Genomic DNA, 16,031 nt, shown 5'->3' with positions numbered 1-16,031 from the left:
AACGCAATTTTACGGAGACATTTCACACGAATTTCTCCCAATAATTTCTATACGAAAGTTGTCCTTTTGAAGAGTTCATATTCTGAGTTTCAAATTTAGTCATGCAGCTAAATATTATCGAGTAGAAAATTACATAACGGTAAAAGAAAACAGAAAGTGAAAATTGCTTTGGTGATAAATTGTTAACTACAGAGGGAATATATGATTACACTTTTTCCATTTACTGTATGTGATTGAACTGTGGGTGTTTGTGTTCCTCAGTTACGCTGATAATATATGTGTGAATGGATTCACACGCACACACCGTCACATGTTTATCAAGACAAAGAAATATCACTTTCTGGGTTTATTTATTTATTTATTTTGCTATTAGTGCGTGTTTTGGCTCAGATGTTTCTAATGACCTGCTGGCCTTAAATGGTTTAAATGGCACATAATATATGGTTGACGTTTGTTTACTTTAGAAATTGACTGCATATTAAAATGATATAATTTAAAATAGCATGATATTCTTCTCAAAAATGTATCAACATGACAACAAAAAATGGGACAGTTAACACAGAGATTCACATTTCTTAATTTGTCACAAATTGCAGATTCAGGCAGCCAGTAGCAAAATGTTGTACTTTGAAATGCAACCTTGAGCACGCAAGTGGCATTTGTTCTTGAGATTTCCTCCAGAATCACTTCTGTCAATAGGCTACACAGTGTTGAAATAAAGTCTGTGTGCTCTCTTTCTGACGTAGTAGCATCTGTCTAATTTTCATTTAACTTTAATAACAACCTGTAGCTGTGCAAAAATGTGGTTGGATCCATCTTCTTTAGTGGAGCACATATGAGACAGTGTTGTGCATTTCCTGATAGAAGCACCAAATTTCACACACATGTAGAACAAGTGCCAGGCAAGGTTTTATACTATAGTGCCAGTGCAGATTTTACCTAGAATGACTGTGGTGGGTATTTTCCACTCTACAATTCCATTAATTAAGTTCAGTGGACAATAACTTCATGCAATATTTGATTAGTTGGACCATGATGGCTTAAAATGTTTGTAGGGATGTAGACAAGATAAATAAATACATCAGAGGTATAATTATATAGTACACTGCTGTTTAATTTGAGCTTTGATGATGGATGCTACTAAGCGGCTGTTTACCTCTGTGTGTAACCACTGTTTATATTCACTGATAAAATAATCCTTTGTGAACTCACACACAGTTTGATGGAAACTAAACACAGAACTGTGTTTGCTATTTGTATTTATGGATCATATGCATAACCCTAACCCTAACATGAATATATCTGATTGTCTTGTTTTGTGGAGGAAAAATTGCATTATTAAAAAAACATGCTGATGCAATTTTCATTCTAAATTACAGCATATAATTGCACAAAAAATTTGAAGTGCAACATTAAATAACTTCACAAATTTGTGCTGCCAATTTATAAACGTCTCTGGTAGGCTTCTTACCAGCAGGTGTCACCAAAACATAACAGTTAGCCTTCAGAATGTCGCGTATTGCAACTGTGTGTGCAATTCATTATTCACTTCTACTGTATTGGCCTGGAACGCACCATCACATAGATTGTTGAAGTGCAAAAATATAATTTCATGTATATGTTGATCCCCTTTTGCATGAGAGGTGCAACAACAGGGATATATACTATTTGAAGAAAGGATCCCATAAGTGCACTCTTCGGGAAGCTGATGTATATAGACATTGATCTCTTACTGAAAAGTAGATTATACCATCAAATTAATTCATGTTGACATTTTTGTATGCTGCATTACTTGTGTACATTAATGTGTTCAAACATGCATACACTCAGAGAGGTGCATACACTGCAAACATTCACAGCACAATTATAATATGAACTTGTTGGTCTGGATGTATAAAGCTGTATTATAAATGAAAGAAATAATTACAAATGTTTTTTTAATTTTTATTTTTTTATGAAAAACAGCTTGTATGTCCATACTATATTAAGACTATAACTATAATGTAAAACTATGTGATTCATAAATGCAATTCTTTGTTGGTCAGAATGACAGATTGGGTTCAAATTGGGTGAGGTTTTATTTCACTCAGCAGTAGTTACAATGATACCTTTTTGTAAAGCTGGTTGTAGGATCAGAAAGAATACTGAAGGTAACAACTAGGAGAAATTAGATCTTTGTCTAAACACATGAAATCAGATAAGCAGCTCATTAAAAATCAAGTTTTGATAGATAACCATCTAAATTGGATATACATATATATATATATACTTACACAATATCAAAACGTTTACACCAGAAGCAATTTTAAAAAAGGAAAATAAAATTTGAATTTGTCAGCTGTATCAAATATGACTGTGAACAGGACCCTTGCACTCATGTGAGAGGCAACTTCACAAAACACCTGGCAGTGCTTGACCTGCTCAAATTCAACCCAGAGTTTTAGTCAAAAGGGTCCCATTGTGTGCATGGGAACCATTGTCTTGTGTTAAATCCCGTAGAAGTGCAAACTAGTGGATACCGTCAGCATGACCTTTGGGGAAGAGTTCATGCTTATTTGCACAATCACAAATTGACAAAAATACAATTCTCCTTCTTTCTCATTTTTATTGTTCTTTCCCATCTGTTGTATTTACTATGCATGTGTATTTATTGTGCCATAGCTCTCCCATTATTGATGCCTTTTACTCATTTTCTCTCTGCTTAATTGAGCTACAATACTAGCATTCTTGTTATGTAATGCAGTAACCCCAATATTACTACTCAGACACATTACTGGTACATATTTGAATACAGTTGATCTATAGTTGGATTAGTATATTGTAAATAATGTTTTCAGATGCTTGAAGATGAGCGTTTACTGTGCATATGTATGTTACGATGCTTCGATATTTAAATGATCTGCTGCACAGGGGACCTTTGTGAAAGAAACCTCGGTGTCAAGTATGTCCTCTGTATAAACATTTTTTTTTTCAAAAATTGGTAATTACAAAAATAAATTATTATTATTATTATTATTATTATTATTATTATTAATGATAATAGTAATAATAATAATTGTAATAACACTACTACTACTACTACTACTAATAATAATAATAATAATAATAATAATAATAATAATAATAATAATAAATAGATCATCCCGGAAAGGAACGTCATCGAAACAAATCAGCTACTATCTGCTGCTATCATCGTCTGTCGCAGCTTTCAATGATAATAATGATGATGGCCCTCAGCGAATTGTTACGATTGAGTCGCGAAATTTTTGGATCAGACAGAATGCCGTTCATGGTGTCTGCCGTTAGAGGGAGCCTCATGTTACGTTTTACCTTAAGGCAGACAGTCTGGAATCACAGCACACAGACGGCGCGGCGACTGAAAACTGTCATCTTCCGCACGTGGACTTGTATGTGCATACAATAGATAGGCGTTGCTCAGAAACGATCTATGTTCAATGTATAGAACCCAGTGTAATGCAATACTCTACTCTGACGCCTATTTGGAAACATCGTTGGGTATATTTAAAAAGCTTGACCTGGCTGAGAGACCCAAACAACTGTCTGTTCTATTATTAGCTTGTATTCTGGTGTCTATTATTGCCTTTCCACGCAGATCTCATTGTAATACAGCACTTTTATTAAAAAGATTAACACTATAATCTGCAGTTGGTGGAAAACTATCTCTTATCGCAGCGCAATTCTGAGCAGGGGGTGTTGGTAGAACCGGACCCTTGTTGGCATGCCAGTGTGAGGACTATTTTTTGCAATTAAATTTTGACATGGAAATCATGGAGTATTCGATTTAAAGCAGTCAGACGCAGTAAAATACAACATAGAAACCCTATTGTTAAAATGTTGGTTATATCGTTGTTGTATTTTTAGTTAGCAGCCCTGAGGGCTGAGTAACCTTTAGATATAGCCTATAAATATATAGCCAAATGCAACAAAATCAGTAGAAGTCGCAATATACGAAGTACGCAAAGTCGCTAGAGTGTTAACAACAAATTCAAAATACAGCGTAATAGGAAACATTAAGATACATACAATTATTGCCGAGTAAAATTACATTTAATGTGTAGCCTAAACGTGGATATGTTTAGCCTGTACATTCTAACTGCAGTTTGAAATCGCAATGTATTTAGAAATTCAGATGAACAAAGTGGATGCATTGTTCCCAAAACAACGCAAAATGACCCAAAAAATAAACGCGCATTAGCGGGATTCATTGATAAATAGACTGTAACGGGCATTTGGACGTAGTTATTCCGAGTCTTTAATAAATACATTGCTATAACCGCTCGTTTACTCCTTGCCTTGAACAATAGCATGATATAGACGTATTCAAGCACCCCTGTTACTATACTTCGTATCACTTCACTGTGAAGTAAGACGCACAGCACAGGCTATACAAAACAGTACAGTTTTCTACATTACTGTTGTGAGGGAAAGTTTCGACTAGACATGTCACCTGATTGAGATTGGGGGGAGGAAAAAAACTTTTTTTAAAAATCTTTCTCCCCACCCCCACCGATTACAAGACCGCCCACCACAGACAGTCAGCCAGAGACCCCCTTATAGATTTAAAAAGAGAGGCTGCATCCACAGTCTGACATTCATTCAACAGTGCCATCGTAAGCAGATTACTTTTCCGCTGCCCGTCTGAATAGTTCACTTTGTCTCCACCATGCTAAGGATGCTAGAAAAATACCAGCTCCACCCGGGCATAATTTTATTATTCATATGGCTCAGTTATTTCATTGAGGATCACAAAGTTCAGGGTAAGTCTTATTACTTGTACTACTTAATTCCGCTGTATCATGATTTGTATTTTCTATTGATTTGATTTTTTTTTATCAGCGTGTGAAATAGCTTGTGCGCGTGTGAGGAACAATTATGGAACTTTGCGACAATGCTATTTATCGTAGGCCTACTTTACTCGATTTTAAGTTTGTTAATAAAAAGTGAAAATATATCCATATGGTCTTGAGTGCCAGGATATGAAACCGAGGATTCCAAACTTAATTAAATGAAACCTGAAATAGAACATTAGGTGAAATATATTAAATACATAGAAAAGAACTAGCTTTTCTCACCAGCTGTTTGCATATGTACAGGTAGCGTATCACATTCCTCACAAGTGATGTGCTATGCATAACCTACACTTATGCAGTCATATCTCGGCCGCTGTACGGTTCGCAAAAAAGTGAAAAAAAGGAAAGAATAAATCTACTGTTATCTGCCAAATTTAGCGATAGTAGTAGCCTACAATTTAAGTCTAGGGCTGCAAAGCAGAGTTAAATCAGTCGTATTATTAGTCGTAGTTTATTAATGTCGGACACATAACACATGATTATCAGTCTTATGCATCCTCTGTTTGTCAACTTATCTGAAAACTAAATGTAGATATCTTAAATCAACTTTTTTTTAACAATCCCTTTTGGCGATGGTAGACTCTAACTTTACGCAGAGTGTGTTGACCAACGGTATTGGAATCATGCAGAGCCTCCAGACCCCCCAACCAACTAAATCAATTGGCATTCAGATTAAGCAGGAAAGTAAGGTTGTCTCTAAGTGTCTACAGTAGTTTTAAAACTCAGTGACTTAACGCCGACTAGCCCACAGCGTATAAATTATTGACGTGCAATGAATAAATATGCTACAAGCTATGGGAACAATGAGAAATTTAAAGAAGCAAATTTAAATCTTTCCGCGGGCGACTTTCCGCCTGTTGCTTCACAGTGGCTAGTTAATTACTGAACTCAGATTCATCCTTGGAAATGCTGAAATAAAATCATATTACCACTCTTATGAGGTTAACGGCATCCCTTATTAACGAACATCTAAGCAATTAACGATATTTTGGAGGAATGTTCTGTGCGGGTACGGAAACCTGGTTAGAAGTGACGCTTGCAGCCTGTCTGGCGTTTTACGCTCTTTTCCTGAACAGCTGTCTGATTAAAACCTCCCAAGGTCGTAAGCTGGTTTTAAGGCTCCGACTGTTAATAGCTGGGCTAAATTGCCTAATCATAAAGAACCCTGACTAGAAAGTGTTAAAACAGCCGCCTTAAGTTTCGAAATGAGTCGTGGTACCGCCGTGCAGAGGACAATACGAAACACAGGCTGCACGTGTTGCGTCTGGGTCACTGGCTTCAGACATTAACCCGACTGGCTTTTCACAGCTGGTAACTGCTGGCTGCAACAGGGGAAAAACGGAAGATGCCAGGTCCTCTACATGCCTGGAATGACCAGAGAGGAGTGCTGCAGAAGTGGAAGACTGGGGACTTCATGGACAGAGGAGGATGTGCCGAATAGCACCTTATTTCGCTGGATGATCTTCAATGGGGGAGCTCCGAATTGTATACCTTGTAAAGGTACGCATTGAATGTGAACAGCCTATAAACGGAAAATCTTGGGGTAATAATTAGCCCACGTCTAGAGGCAGCCTAAGTCCACACTTACAGAATTAATTGGCATACATTGGGCGTTTTGTATTCCGAAAGCATGCGTCCTCGCCCAAGAGCGATGTATTTTCATTGTTGGCAGTAAATAACTGGCTGTTATCAATTGCATGGCTGATTAATTAAATACATATTTGATTCATTGTTTGTAGAAACATGCGACAGTGTTGACTGCGGTCCAGGAAAGAGATGTAAAATGAACAAAAGGAACAAACCTCGCTGCATCTGCGCTCCTGACTGTTCCAGTGTCACTTGGAAGGGACCTGTTTGTGGGTCCGATGGAAAGACATACAAAGATGAATGCGCCTTATTGAAAGCAAGATGTAAAAACCACCCAGACCTGGAGATTCAATACCAGGGCAAATGCAGGAGTAAGTGCTTTGGCATGTTCGCCGAGTAATTGTTGCCAAAAATAATTGGCTGTTAACGCTAATGGCTTTAGGGAAATATTCAGAGTATTCGTTTGGAACCAAGTTGCCGATTAAACATGTTAATACGTGATCATGAGTAAGATATTTCAAATATGTATATACACCATTTGAAGGAAGTCATTGAGCATTTTCAGTACTGTTGATATGGTATATATATATATAATTTTTATTTATTTATTTATTTTCAGAGACTTGCCATGATGTCCAGTGCCCTGGAAGCTTCACGTGTGTAGTGGACCAGACCAATAATGCCTATTGTGTCACATGTAATCGAATTTGCCCTGAAGTAATATCACCTGAACAATACCTGTGTGGCAATGATGGAATCACATATTCCAGCGCTTGCCACTTGAGGAAGGCTACCTGTCTCCATGGCAGATCTATTGGAGTCGCATATGAGGGAAAGTGCATAAGTAAGTTCTGTGTTTGATATTGTCTTGAAATTAAAAGTTGAGACTCTTGTATTTCAGTTACACTAACATCTAGTATATGACACATATTTTTGAATCATTTACACTTAGGCTTTGATAGCTTTGCTGTGCCAAACAAAAATGTGGATTGATTTTTTTTGTAGGGAAAACAGGAACCCACAGTTAGTGTCTGACCACATTAAAAGTTTGTCTTATATAATATATGAACTGATGACGTCTAGATGTCAGGACACATTCATTAAAGGTTTGCTTTCCTTTTGCTACCAGAGGCCAATTCATGCAATGACATCCAGTGCAGTCCAGGAAAGAAGTGTCTTTGGGATGCGCGTATGAGCAGGGGGCGCTGTTCCGTCTGCGAGGAGACGTGTCCGGAGAGCCGGTCAGACGAGTCCGTGTGTGCCAGTGATAACGCCACATATCCCAGCGAGTGTGCCATGAAGCAGGCCGCTTGCTCTTTAGGAGTTCTCCTGGAAATTAAGCATTCTGGATCTTGCAACTGTAAGTAGCCTAAAAAAGTGAAAGACCCCCCATGTATTTTAAGAATAACCCTCCCCGCACCATCCCTTTCCTAACACCCCCCCCCCTCCCCCCCGCCTCCCTCCAATGATTACGCAATAGAATGGACTTGGGAATGGGACTATTGCATGTTCTTTTGTGTTGGCTTCTTTCATTTTTACATTTTGCATTTTCGGCAAAACAATCGAACAAGTAACAATAAAGAAATAAAAGAGAGGACACAATTCTAGGAACTATTGAGCTGAGGTTGTCCTTCACAGCTAACAAGACTATATTCCTATGTCTAGCTTTTGCTGTTAAAACCTTGATATATGATAGACAAGTGTGTTCATTTTAGTAACCTGTTACATAGCAGGTTGCCTTAAAATACTCTTGTCATTGTTTTAGTGTTGTTAATATAGAGCAGCATTCAAGGCAATGTCTTAAGAGCTTATAAACATCACAGTCATTATGATATTGTATGTTAATTGTGTATTTATTTTCTAACTTTTGGCTGTATTCAATCACTTCAAAATGCACTGACATCAACATCTGCTATGACATACAGCTCAGTGTATATGTACTGTATATGAAAACTGCAGATACATATATTAAGTATTGTACATAAGGTGATTGTAAAATTGGTACCATTGTTTAAATTGACTTTAGAGTACAGCATTATTATGTAAACCACCTGCCTACCTTTCTACAAGCACATAACACTGTTAAATGTGCTCAATAAGCTAAGGCTAGCATTATATCCTGTAGTATCCCCAATTAAACAAAATTACATTCCAAGCAGCTATTGAAAGAATGTCTACAGAAATAATTTCTGTCTATTCATAAATTACATTTGTTTTCCACCTGTTCATTTTAAACAAATTACTTTAATGAAAGCCTGCCTTGAGGTATGGGAATGCACCTGAGGGACCAACATTATGATCACCTCATGAGTTTCTAAGTGTGGCATTTTACAGTTTGCAGGAAAACCTTTGCAAGCTTTTCAAATTATGCTCTCTTATTTCTACTCTGCTAATAGACATTAACATCTTTGTTTGCTGTAAATAGTTTTGCTTTGGTTGGAAATATCCAAACTTTCCAGGTAGATTATGAGGGATTGTCCATTTCCTATTGTTGTTGTATTTTGGTTGTTTTTATTTTATTTTATTTTATTTTATTTTGCCTTATTTTGCATTGTTTTATTTTTGATCTGCTTGTATGCTTGTTTTCATTGTACAATGATCTGTAGAAAATACCTCAAGAACATGCTGCCCCTTGGCCTTCAAAGGTCAGCCTGTGGAACACTGTCTCATCCAGCCCAGTAGCAACAGCTATATGCTTGAAACAAAAGATAACTTAAAAAACAAAAGAGCAAATCCTAGATCACAAGAGCACTTTTTGTCTGCTTTCAGGAATCTTGACAGCCTGAGCCATTGAAACATTAGACCCCACTCTCTTGTCACTGTACTGACTTCCTGGATTATGTAAATCTTGTTGCATAATGGCAGATGCTATAGCTTGTTGAACACTGCCAAGTCTGGTAAAAACAAAACATCAGAGTAGTGTGGCTTCTCTAAGGGCTTTAACAACATGCAATGAGATTCTGCACTGTTGTGATACTTGTTTATGCAACAGCTGTATTCCCCTATATAGCCATTACTGAAGACCAAGAGGAAGAGGAAGAAGATGAAGACCAGGACTACATGACTTATTTCCATTTATCTCCAACAGTGGATGGATAAACTACCATCAATAGTGGAACAGCCTTTATCCATCGATAGTGGAGCAGCCTTAGGGCAACAAATAATGTCCATATACTGTACATACTGTATGTGTATGCTTATTTATTTTTTAATAAAAAAAGGAAGTATACATATAGTTCAGTCTGCTAGATGTTTATTTATACTTTGTTTGTTTTATAATTTATACATTTACAATGTCTGGCTGACTATATACCATGTTATTTTGTATTTTCCAAAGAGAAGCAGTGTTATTTATTATGAGGTACAATGCTACCATGTAAAGTATAAATCTTCTGCAAGCTGTAAATTGCAATCCGTGAGCTGTATAAATCTGCTTATTGATGTCACTTTCTGTATCACAGATGTTTATTTCAAGCAAAAAAAAAGCAAAAACAAAAAGTATGCTAACCTGTTTATTTATTAAGAATTTATCATTCATAAATGTACATAAATGGCTCTGTTTTTGTTTACAATTCATAACTGACCAAAGGGACAATCTCAATGGTTCTGCAAAAGTTCACTAAATGGTGCAACACTGTCATATTAAAAAGTAAACTTACCAAATGGTAAGCAGTTGTTTCATTATGTCCTGAAAACAGATAAACACAGATTCAGTATTGAGTTTTCTACATTGGAACATACAGTAAATGGGGTCTAGAAGATGCTTTGTTATCTCAAATATGCCATTAACATGTATAAATTTTATATGTGGTTTTCCGATGTGTTTGCATTACACTCAATGTGTTACTCCATTTTGCAATTGCAGAACTTACAGAAGTATGTGATATACAGCATTAATTAAAAATATATCAAAATTATTCACTATGCTTTTCTGTTTTTAATTTTTTTTTTCAAACATGACACATTAAATACAGATTCAGTTATAAATATATAGTTTTGTATTTTTTTTTATGTAAATGTCAAATGTATATAAAAAGTTATGATGGTATTTGTACAGATATGAAGAGTGAAACAATAAAAACATGGATTTTTTTCCTTACGGGTTTTTTCCTGTTGTTACTTTCATGTTGCCTCTCCTCATATAGTTAACACTTGCATATCAGAAAAGCATCATACCAATGTGGATTGTAAGCATGGCATCCTTTGTTTTTGTTTTACATAACATAACATAATGGCGAGAGCAGGCCATTCAGCCCAAAATGCTTGCGATTTTCCTGACTACATAAGTGCTCTGATTACCTACAGACTAGATAGTATCTAATACCGTATCAAGCCTAGTCTTGAAAATCCCCTGAGTTTCTGCTGTTTTGTATTGAGAAAAACAAATTTTCCTGAACTTTCACTTATATACTTTTCAAATATTGTTCTACTTAATCAAGTATTGCCATTTCAAGTGTGGATATTTAAAAGAGGACATTGGGTCAGTTATCTTATGCAAGAAACATGATTCAAAAGGAGATATACAGTGATTAATCCGCCTGATGGATTACTTTCCAGCTTGCACAGTGTTGAAACCAATTATAGACATAAAGGGTCAAAAGAGAACTAGGGCTTTTGTTTATCTGAGAATTAGCATGATTTTTGGTGGGTTATATTAAAGAATGACTAACAAAGAAACTTGTAAAAGTGACTCAGTGGCTATGCTGGCAGGGTTGACTTCTGGCCAGGATCGGAGCAGGTCCGGCACCTTGTTCTGTTGTTCTTCAACACTGGATGGATAAACTATCGTCAATAGCGGAACAGCCTTTATCCATCAATAGTGGAACAGCCTTAAGGCAACATGTCCATATACTGTACATACCGTATGTGATTGCTTATTATTATTTTTTATATAAAAAAGGAAGTACACATATAGTCCAGTCTGCTAGATTCGTATGTATATTTTGTTTCATAATTTATACCTTTTCAATATCTGGCTGACCAGCTTTCCAAAGAGAAGCAGTGTTGTTTATTAAAGTTATTTATCTGGGCTACTTACCACAATCATTGACCATTGACACAATCATATAAAAATGGTGTAAACATCAAAGTTACTTTGTCAAAACTTGATGCTGTCAGAGGGGAAGTCGTTTCATAAATGAATAGGGAAGACTTCATGGGGCTAAGCGGAACCAAAAATAAGTCAGTTGCTGGTGCCAATATGTCATTTCTTTAACATTATGTTAGATTTTAGCACTTTTACCACGGCTTAGATGATTATATGCATTATCTTTGTCAGGAAATTTACCTTGAGGTACCAATTTTATATTTACGCTTTAGGTGAGATATGGGAAAGGTGAAATGACACTTTTATTATCCTCATTCATCAAAGCTGAAATGGTTGTGTAGTTTTGCGTCATTGATGCTGACAAAAAATTGGAATGAATAAATTAGTTTTGCCATTAATTTGCGCTTTACTTATGTGCATACTCTGCCTGTGTCGTTGCGTTCCTATTAATGAAATCTCGTATTTATATTGGCTGCATTGAATGCATTGTTAGCTTAATTCGTTTTCACCAATAAGTTGTCGATACATAAAGACATCTTTGAAGTTTGAAATAAAGTATTTCTGATCATCGAAATTTTTGCCGAAGTATAGAGGAATACTGTACCCGTTATATATTCACCATGCAAATAGATGGCTTTAGTTTGGACTTGACTACTTGCCGTAGGATTTTGGTATCGTAAACAGCGGCGTAGTCAATTTCTCTGGTGGAAGTCAGTATGAAGTGAGCTGTACTGTCTGAGTGAGGCAGCAAAAGCGTAGCTTGCAGTATCCCAATTCTACCAGGTAAAGATTGATCGTGGCTCATTTGATTAAATGTAAACACATTTAGTCCAAAATAAATATGGATGATTGTGATTTATGTCACAAAGTGACAAATTGTTGTGATGCTATTTGGATATACCTAGCTACTAATGCAGGAGAAAGAAAACGCGCTCCACAGATTAGATGTTTGCCGACCAGTCCAGGCTATATATCGATACTTATACGACACCGGCCTAGACTCACGATTAAAGAGATTTTTAAAAAAACGATTACACTGTAGACTATCACTAGAATGTTAGATTGTTAAAAAAAATGTTGGACAACCTAGGCTAAATAATCTCGCTGTATTGCATGTCGATTAGTTTGTCCTCGCCATCTATCTAGAAATCATTAGGCATACTGGACTATGTCTAATTAATCTGGATTTTCTAGCGCTTTCAAAGTTTGCTGTGCAGATTCCTGCTGTAGAAATATCAGGAAAAGCTGACTGGCCTCCATTATAGCTAACGTTGATGTATGCAGTTGTGGTTGTCTGTCAACACCGTGATGAACATAGGATGTTTGCTACCGATAGCTCACTTGCTGTCTAGCCAGGCGAATGTGTAGCCTAGCTGTGCTTGCCGGTGTAGAAGGTAATAGCAGCTGATCCAGCAATAGTAATTTACGTGTGATTTTGTTGATTTGTTTGGGGTGATTTCAAACTTCTAAGATAACTCAGTATTGTCTGGTAATTTCAATAAGAAAGCAAATTCTGTTAAAAGTGAGTTTGCCTAATTTATGTAGTGTCCTAACCTGTCCGTTGTAGAACTCCGCTTATTAGCCATCAGCGAGTCAGAGCATTGTCGTGGTTTACTTGTGTTAAAGTGCAAAATCATAAACACTTGACTTCACACTAGATAATTTATTTTGTCTGAAAGACTGTCGTGAAGTTCACAGTAGGCTACATGGCGAGATACCTCTGTCTTATCTATCAAAATATGATTGACCCAAATCACGAAACGACATCCATTGTGCCAAATATATCTGTAATTGCAGACTTTCAGATAATCTTCATTTTATTTTATTTTCCCCCACTTTGAATCGCTGTTACAAGTGGATTAAATATCTACGCGAACCCCCCATGCATTTCATACTGCGCGTTTACAATGATGTCATCATTCTTGTACATTATGTGCTACTTTAATTTCTTAGAGGGTGAAGGCATTTAGCCAAAAGTGTTATAACTGACTGGCAGAGCAACCATTAGTCAGCCATTTTCAAGGCTGCACATCATCTTAACCCATGGAGTGCATCTCAGAAATCACAGGAACGCATCACATAGCAGTACTAGAGAACGGCATGCAGTTCTGAATGTTGATAGTGGTACAATCAAGATTCAGTTTGTGGTTACTTGTCTCTCAGAGTAGCGATGCAGACCATTCTGTCTGTGTGACCATCAGTCAGTGTTAGTCCTGAGCCTGCCTAGTGTAATGAACCCTCATTATGGCAAAACATCTGTGATCATTCATAAGTAGAGAAACAGGCAGTAACTAATCCATTCAAAAGAAAATATGTTTACAACACTAGGTATTCTATAGGATGCACCAAGTCACACATAGGCTATTTGGCAGCCCATTCTGTGAGTATCACGTTGAATATGCGTTCTTATTCTGAAGTGAAACTTTCACATTCCACTGTCTTGAGAAAATTAAAAATTTTAAGTAGACAGAGTTTATCTTCCTCTGTGTGTAATTTTACCAATTGCATTTAGCCTAGTTACGATTTTATAAGTTCAGGGCTCATATTCATAAAGCATCTCGGTGTACAGGTTCCCCTGTCCGTATTGTAACCTTATTCATTATAAACAAAAAGGCAAACCTGATCCTAGATAAGCATTCGTATGTGATGCTTTATGAATATAGACACTGATGTTTCATTTATTTTTTGCAATGAAGCATCAGTGTCTGTATTCATAAAGCATTCGTATGTAATGCTTTATGAATATAGACATGGATGTTTCATTGCAAAAAATAAATATAAAATTACAATTCCCTTCAAAGCTTCGCATTTCAAAGCAAATGCACTGTATGCAAATCTTGGACAGGATTCAAGATTTGCAGTCTTCACTCCACTAAGATTTGTGCAATAGTTATCAAATATGCCAATTTCACTATTTTAGACAAATCAGCGAAACCTAATCTTACTCCATTCATGAACAGTCTTTTTTTGTGTCTACAGTCATTTATACCCAGCAATATTCAAATTCTGGGGAAAAGGCCATTTATTAAAAACACTGACTTCATGCATATAGTAGGTCAGGCTAAGAAATGAGAAATGAACAGGGCAGTCTCAGTACACCCCTCCCTGCACACAGAACGGTGACATTGTCTGCAAAGTGCTGATGGGCAGTTAAAAGGCATGTTTCCTGGAGCTGGAACACTGCCTCACTCAGATTCCATGGCAGTTGATTGGCCTTGCCCTTTAATGACACTGTGGCAGAATAAGGATCCAAATGAAGTTTCTCTGGCTGTGGTGGATCCTGTTAGTGACAAGCCGGGCACTGTCTGTTTGCACAGAGCCGCACAGTCCTCGCCACTGGCACTTTCCCTGTGACCGTGGGCTGACAAAAAATGCAGTCTGTTGTCAGCAGGGTGAGGCAGGAACTTGCTTGAAACTCAGCAGGCAAAACTAATGGGGTTTATAAAGGCTTTCAGTCCCGTTCTCTGTCTCAACAATTTCACTTCGTGTCCCGCTTACATTACAGTCATTCCTAAGGTAACGTATTTACCGGAGGTGTTCTCTCTTGTTTCACTGACATCAAAACCTCTTGTCCTGCAGGTCAGCAAGGCTGTCATGGCGATGGCGCTGAACTTCAAGACCTGTGGCTGGTTAAGGTGGATGAGAAACTGGTGAGAATCCCTGAAGCTGAACACACCTGAAAAGGGAGGAAGTGGGGACCTGTTAAGCGCTCACTTTGGGTTTAAATGCTCGCTCGCTTTAAAATGAGCAGCAGGTTTAATAGACTATAAATGAAGTTCCTGTGGAAGTGTTAAATGGGAAGGTGTAATAGGGGTCAAGAGAACACTCAGAGGTTCAGTTGTTACTGTTAGCTCATGGCAGAACTTACCACCTCACAGATTTGCACAAGCACTGAAACTGATAGTCAGTTGCCAGCATGTCTTAGACAACACCCACTTTGATTTTATTATTCTGTTTGAACACAAAGCCCTATTGTCTCATCGATGAACTTGCACCGAACACTTTGGATGTCTGAAAATACAGTGTAATTAAAGTGCAAAAATAAATATTTTGAATATCTGTTATTACGAAAAATAAATAAATTGTGGGGAAAAGTGTGCTGGGAAAAGTGTGCTGTGAAAACTGGGCATTGGGCATTGTTGGACAAAAGAGAGCTTTCTCACTCTCAGTATGATTGAAAATAAATGTTTTACACCATTTGTCTTGTTTATAGAAAATGTGGGATTTTTAAAATTCTGAAATCAAGCTGTGCCCCCACTATCCAATGTCATCCCACCACTGGACATCTTCTTGGATGCAGAACAATAATAAACCTTGGTACCTAAAAACCAATGATCTTCTTTATTCAGCCTCCCTTAACAGGTTTGGCTACATGTCACATAAACTATTCATTAAAATGGATTTGAAGTCTTAGCTTCTGCAAAAGGGAAAACTATGGATTGTTATGTACCTGATGCCTTTCTATAGGACAAACATTCAAGTGAGCTTATGTTCATAGGTGTTTAATTGATTGGTTTCGTTACTTT

The 16,031-nt window shown here is 37.0% G+C and overlaps 1 protein-coding gene and 1 long non-coding RNA gene across 2 annotated transcripts; both read left to right on the top strand.

The window, feature by feature from the left end:
- Positions 1-4,584: 4,584 nt before the first annotated feature.
- On the top strand, positions 4,585-10,557 carry LOC118212326 (follistatin-A-like). Its single transcript, XM_035390084.1, has 6 exons — positions 4,585-4,778; positions 6,180-6,371; positions 6,611-6,829; positions 7,078-7,302; positions 7,588-7,818; positions 9,469-10,557. Exons 1-6 carry the CDS (start codon positions 4,685-4,687, stop codon positions 9,555-9,557), a joined length of 1,050 nt encoding a protein of 349 aa, XP_035245975.1. The 5' UTR covers positions 4,585-4,684; the 3' UTR covers positions 9,558-10,557.
- A 1,623-nt stretch (positions 10,558-12,180) lies between these two features.
- Positions 12,181-15,822, top strand: LOC118213268. The gene is made up of 3 exons (XR_004762379.1): positions 12,181-12,288; positions 15,085-15,155; positions 15,719-15,822. It is a non-coding gene; the product is annotated as an uncharacterized LOC118213268 (long non-coding RNA).
- Positions 15,823-16,031: the final 209 nt, after the last annotated feature.

This window comes from Anguilla anguilla, chromosome 14, assembly GCF_013347855.1.
Source record: "Anguilla anguilla isolate fAngAng1 chromosome 14, fAngAng1.pri, whole genome shotgun sequence".
In the NCBI taxonomy this organism is placed as follows: Eukaryota; Metazoa; Chordata; class Actinopteri; order Anguilliformes; family Anguillidae; genus Anguilla; species Anguilla anguilla.
Note: the sequence above shows the minus strand (reverse complement) of the source record. Positions and strands in the feature narration are given on the sequence as shown.

What these genes read in the sequence shown, in the direction of transcription:
- LOC118212326 (XM_035390084.1), top strand. Translation starts at nt 4,685, where the DNA reads ATGCTAAGGATGCTAGAAAAATACCAGCTCCACCCGGGCATAATTTTA. An exon ending in GAATTGTATACCTTGTAAAG is followed by an intron (nt 6,372 to 6,610) that starts GTACGCATTGAA and finishes CATTGTTTGTAG; the next exon opens with AAACATGCGACAGTGTTGAC. An exon ending in ATACCAGGGCAAATGCAGGA is followed by an intron (nt 6,830 to 7,077) that starts GTAAGTGCTTTG and finishes ATTTATTTTCAG; the next exon opens with AGACTTGCCATGATGTCCAG.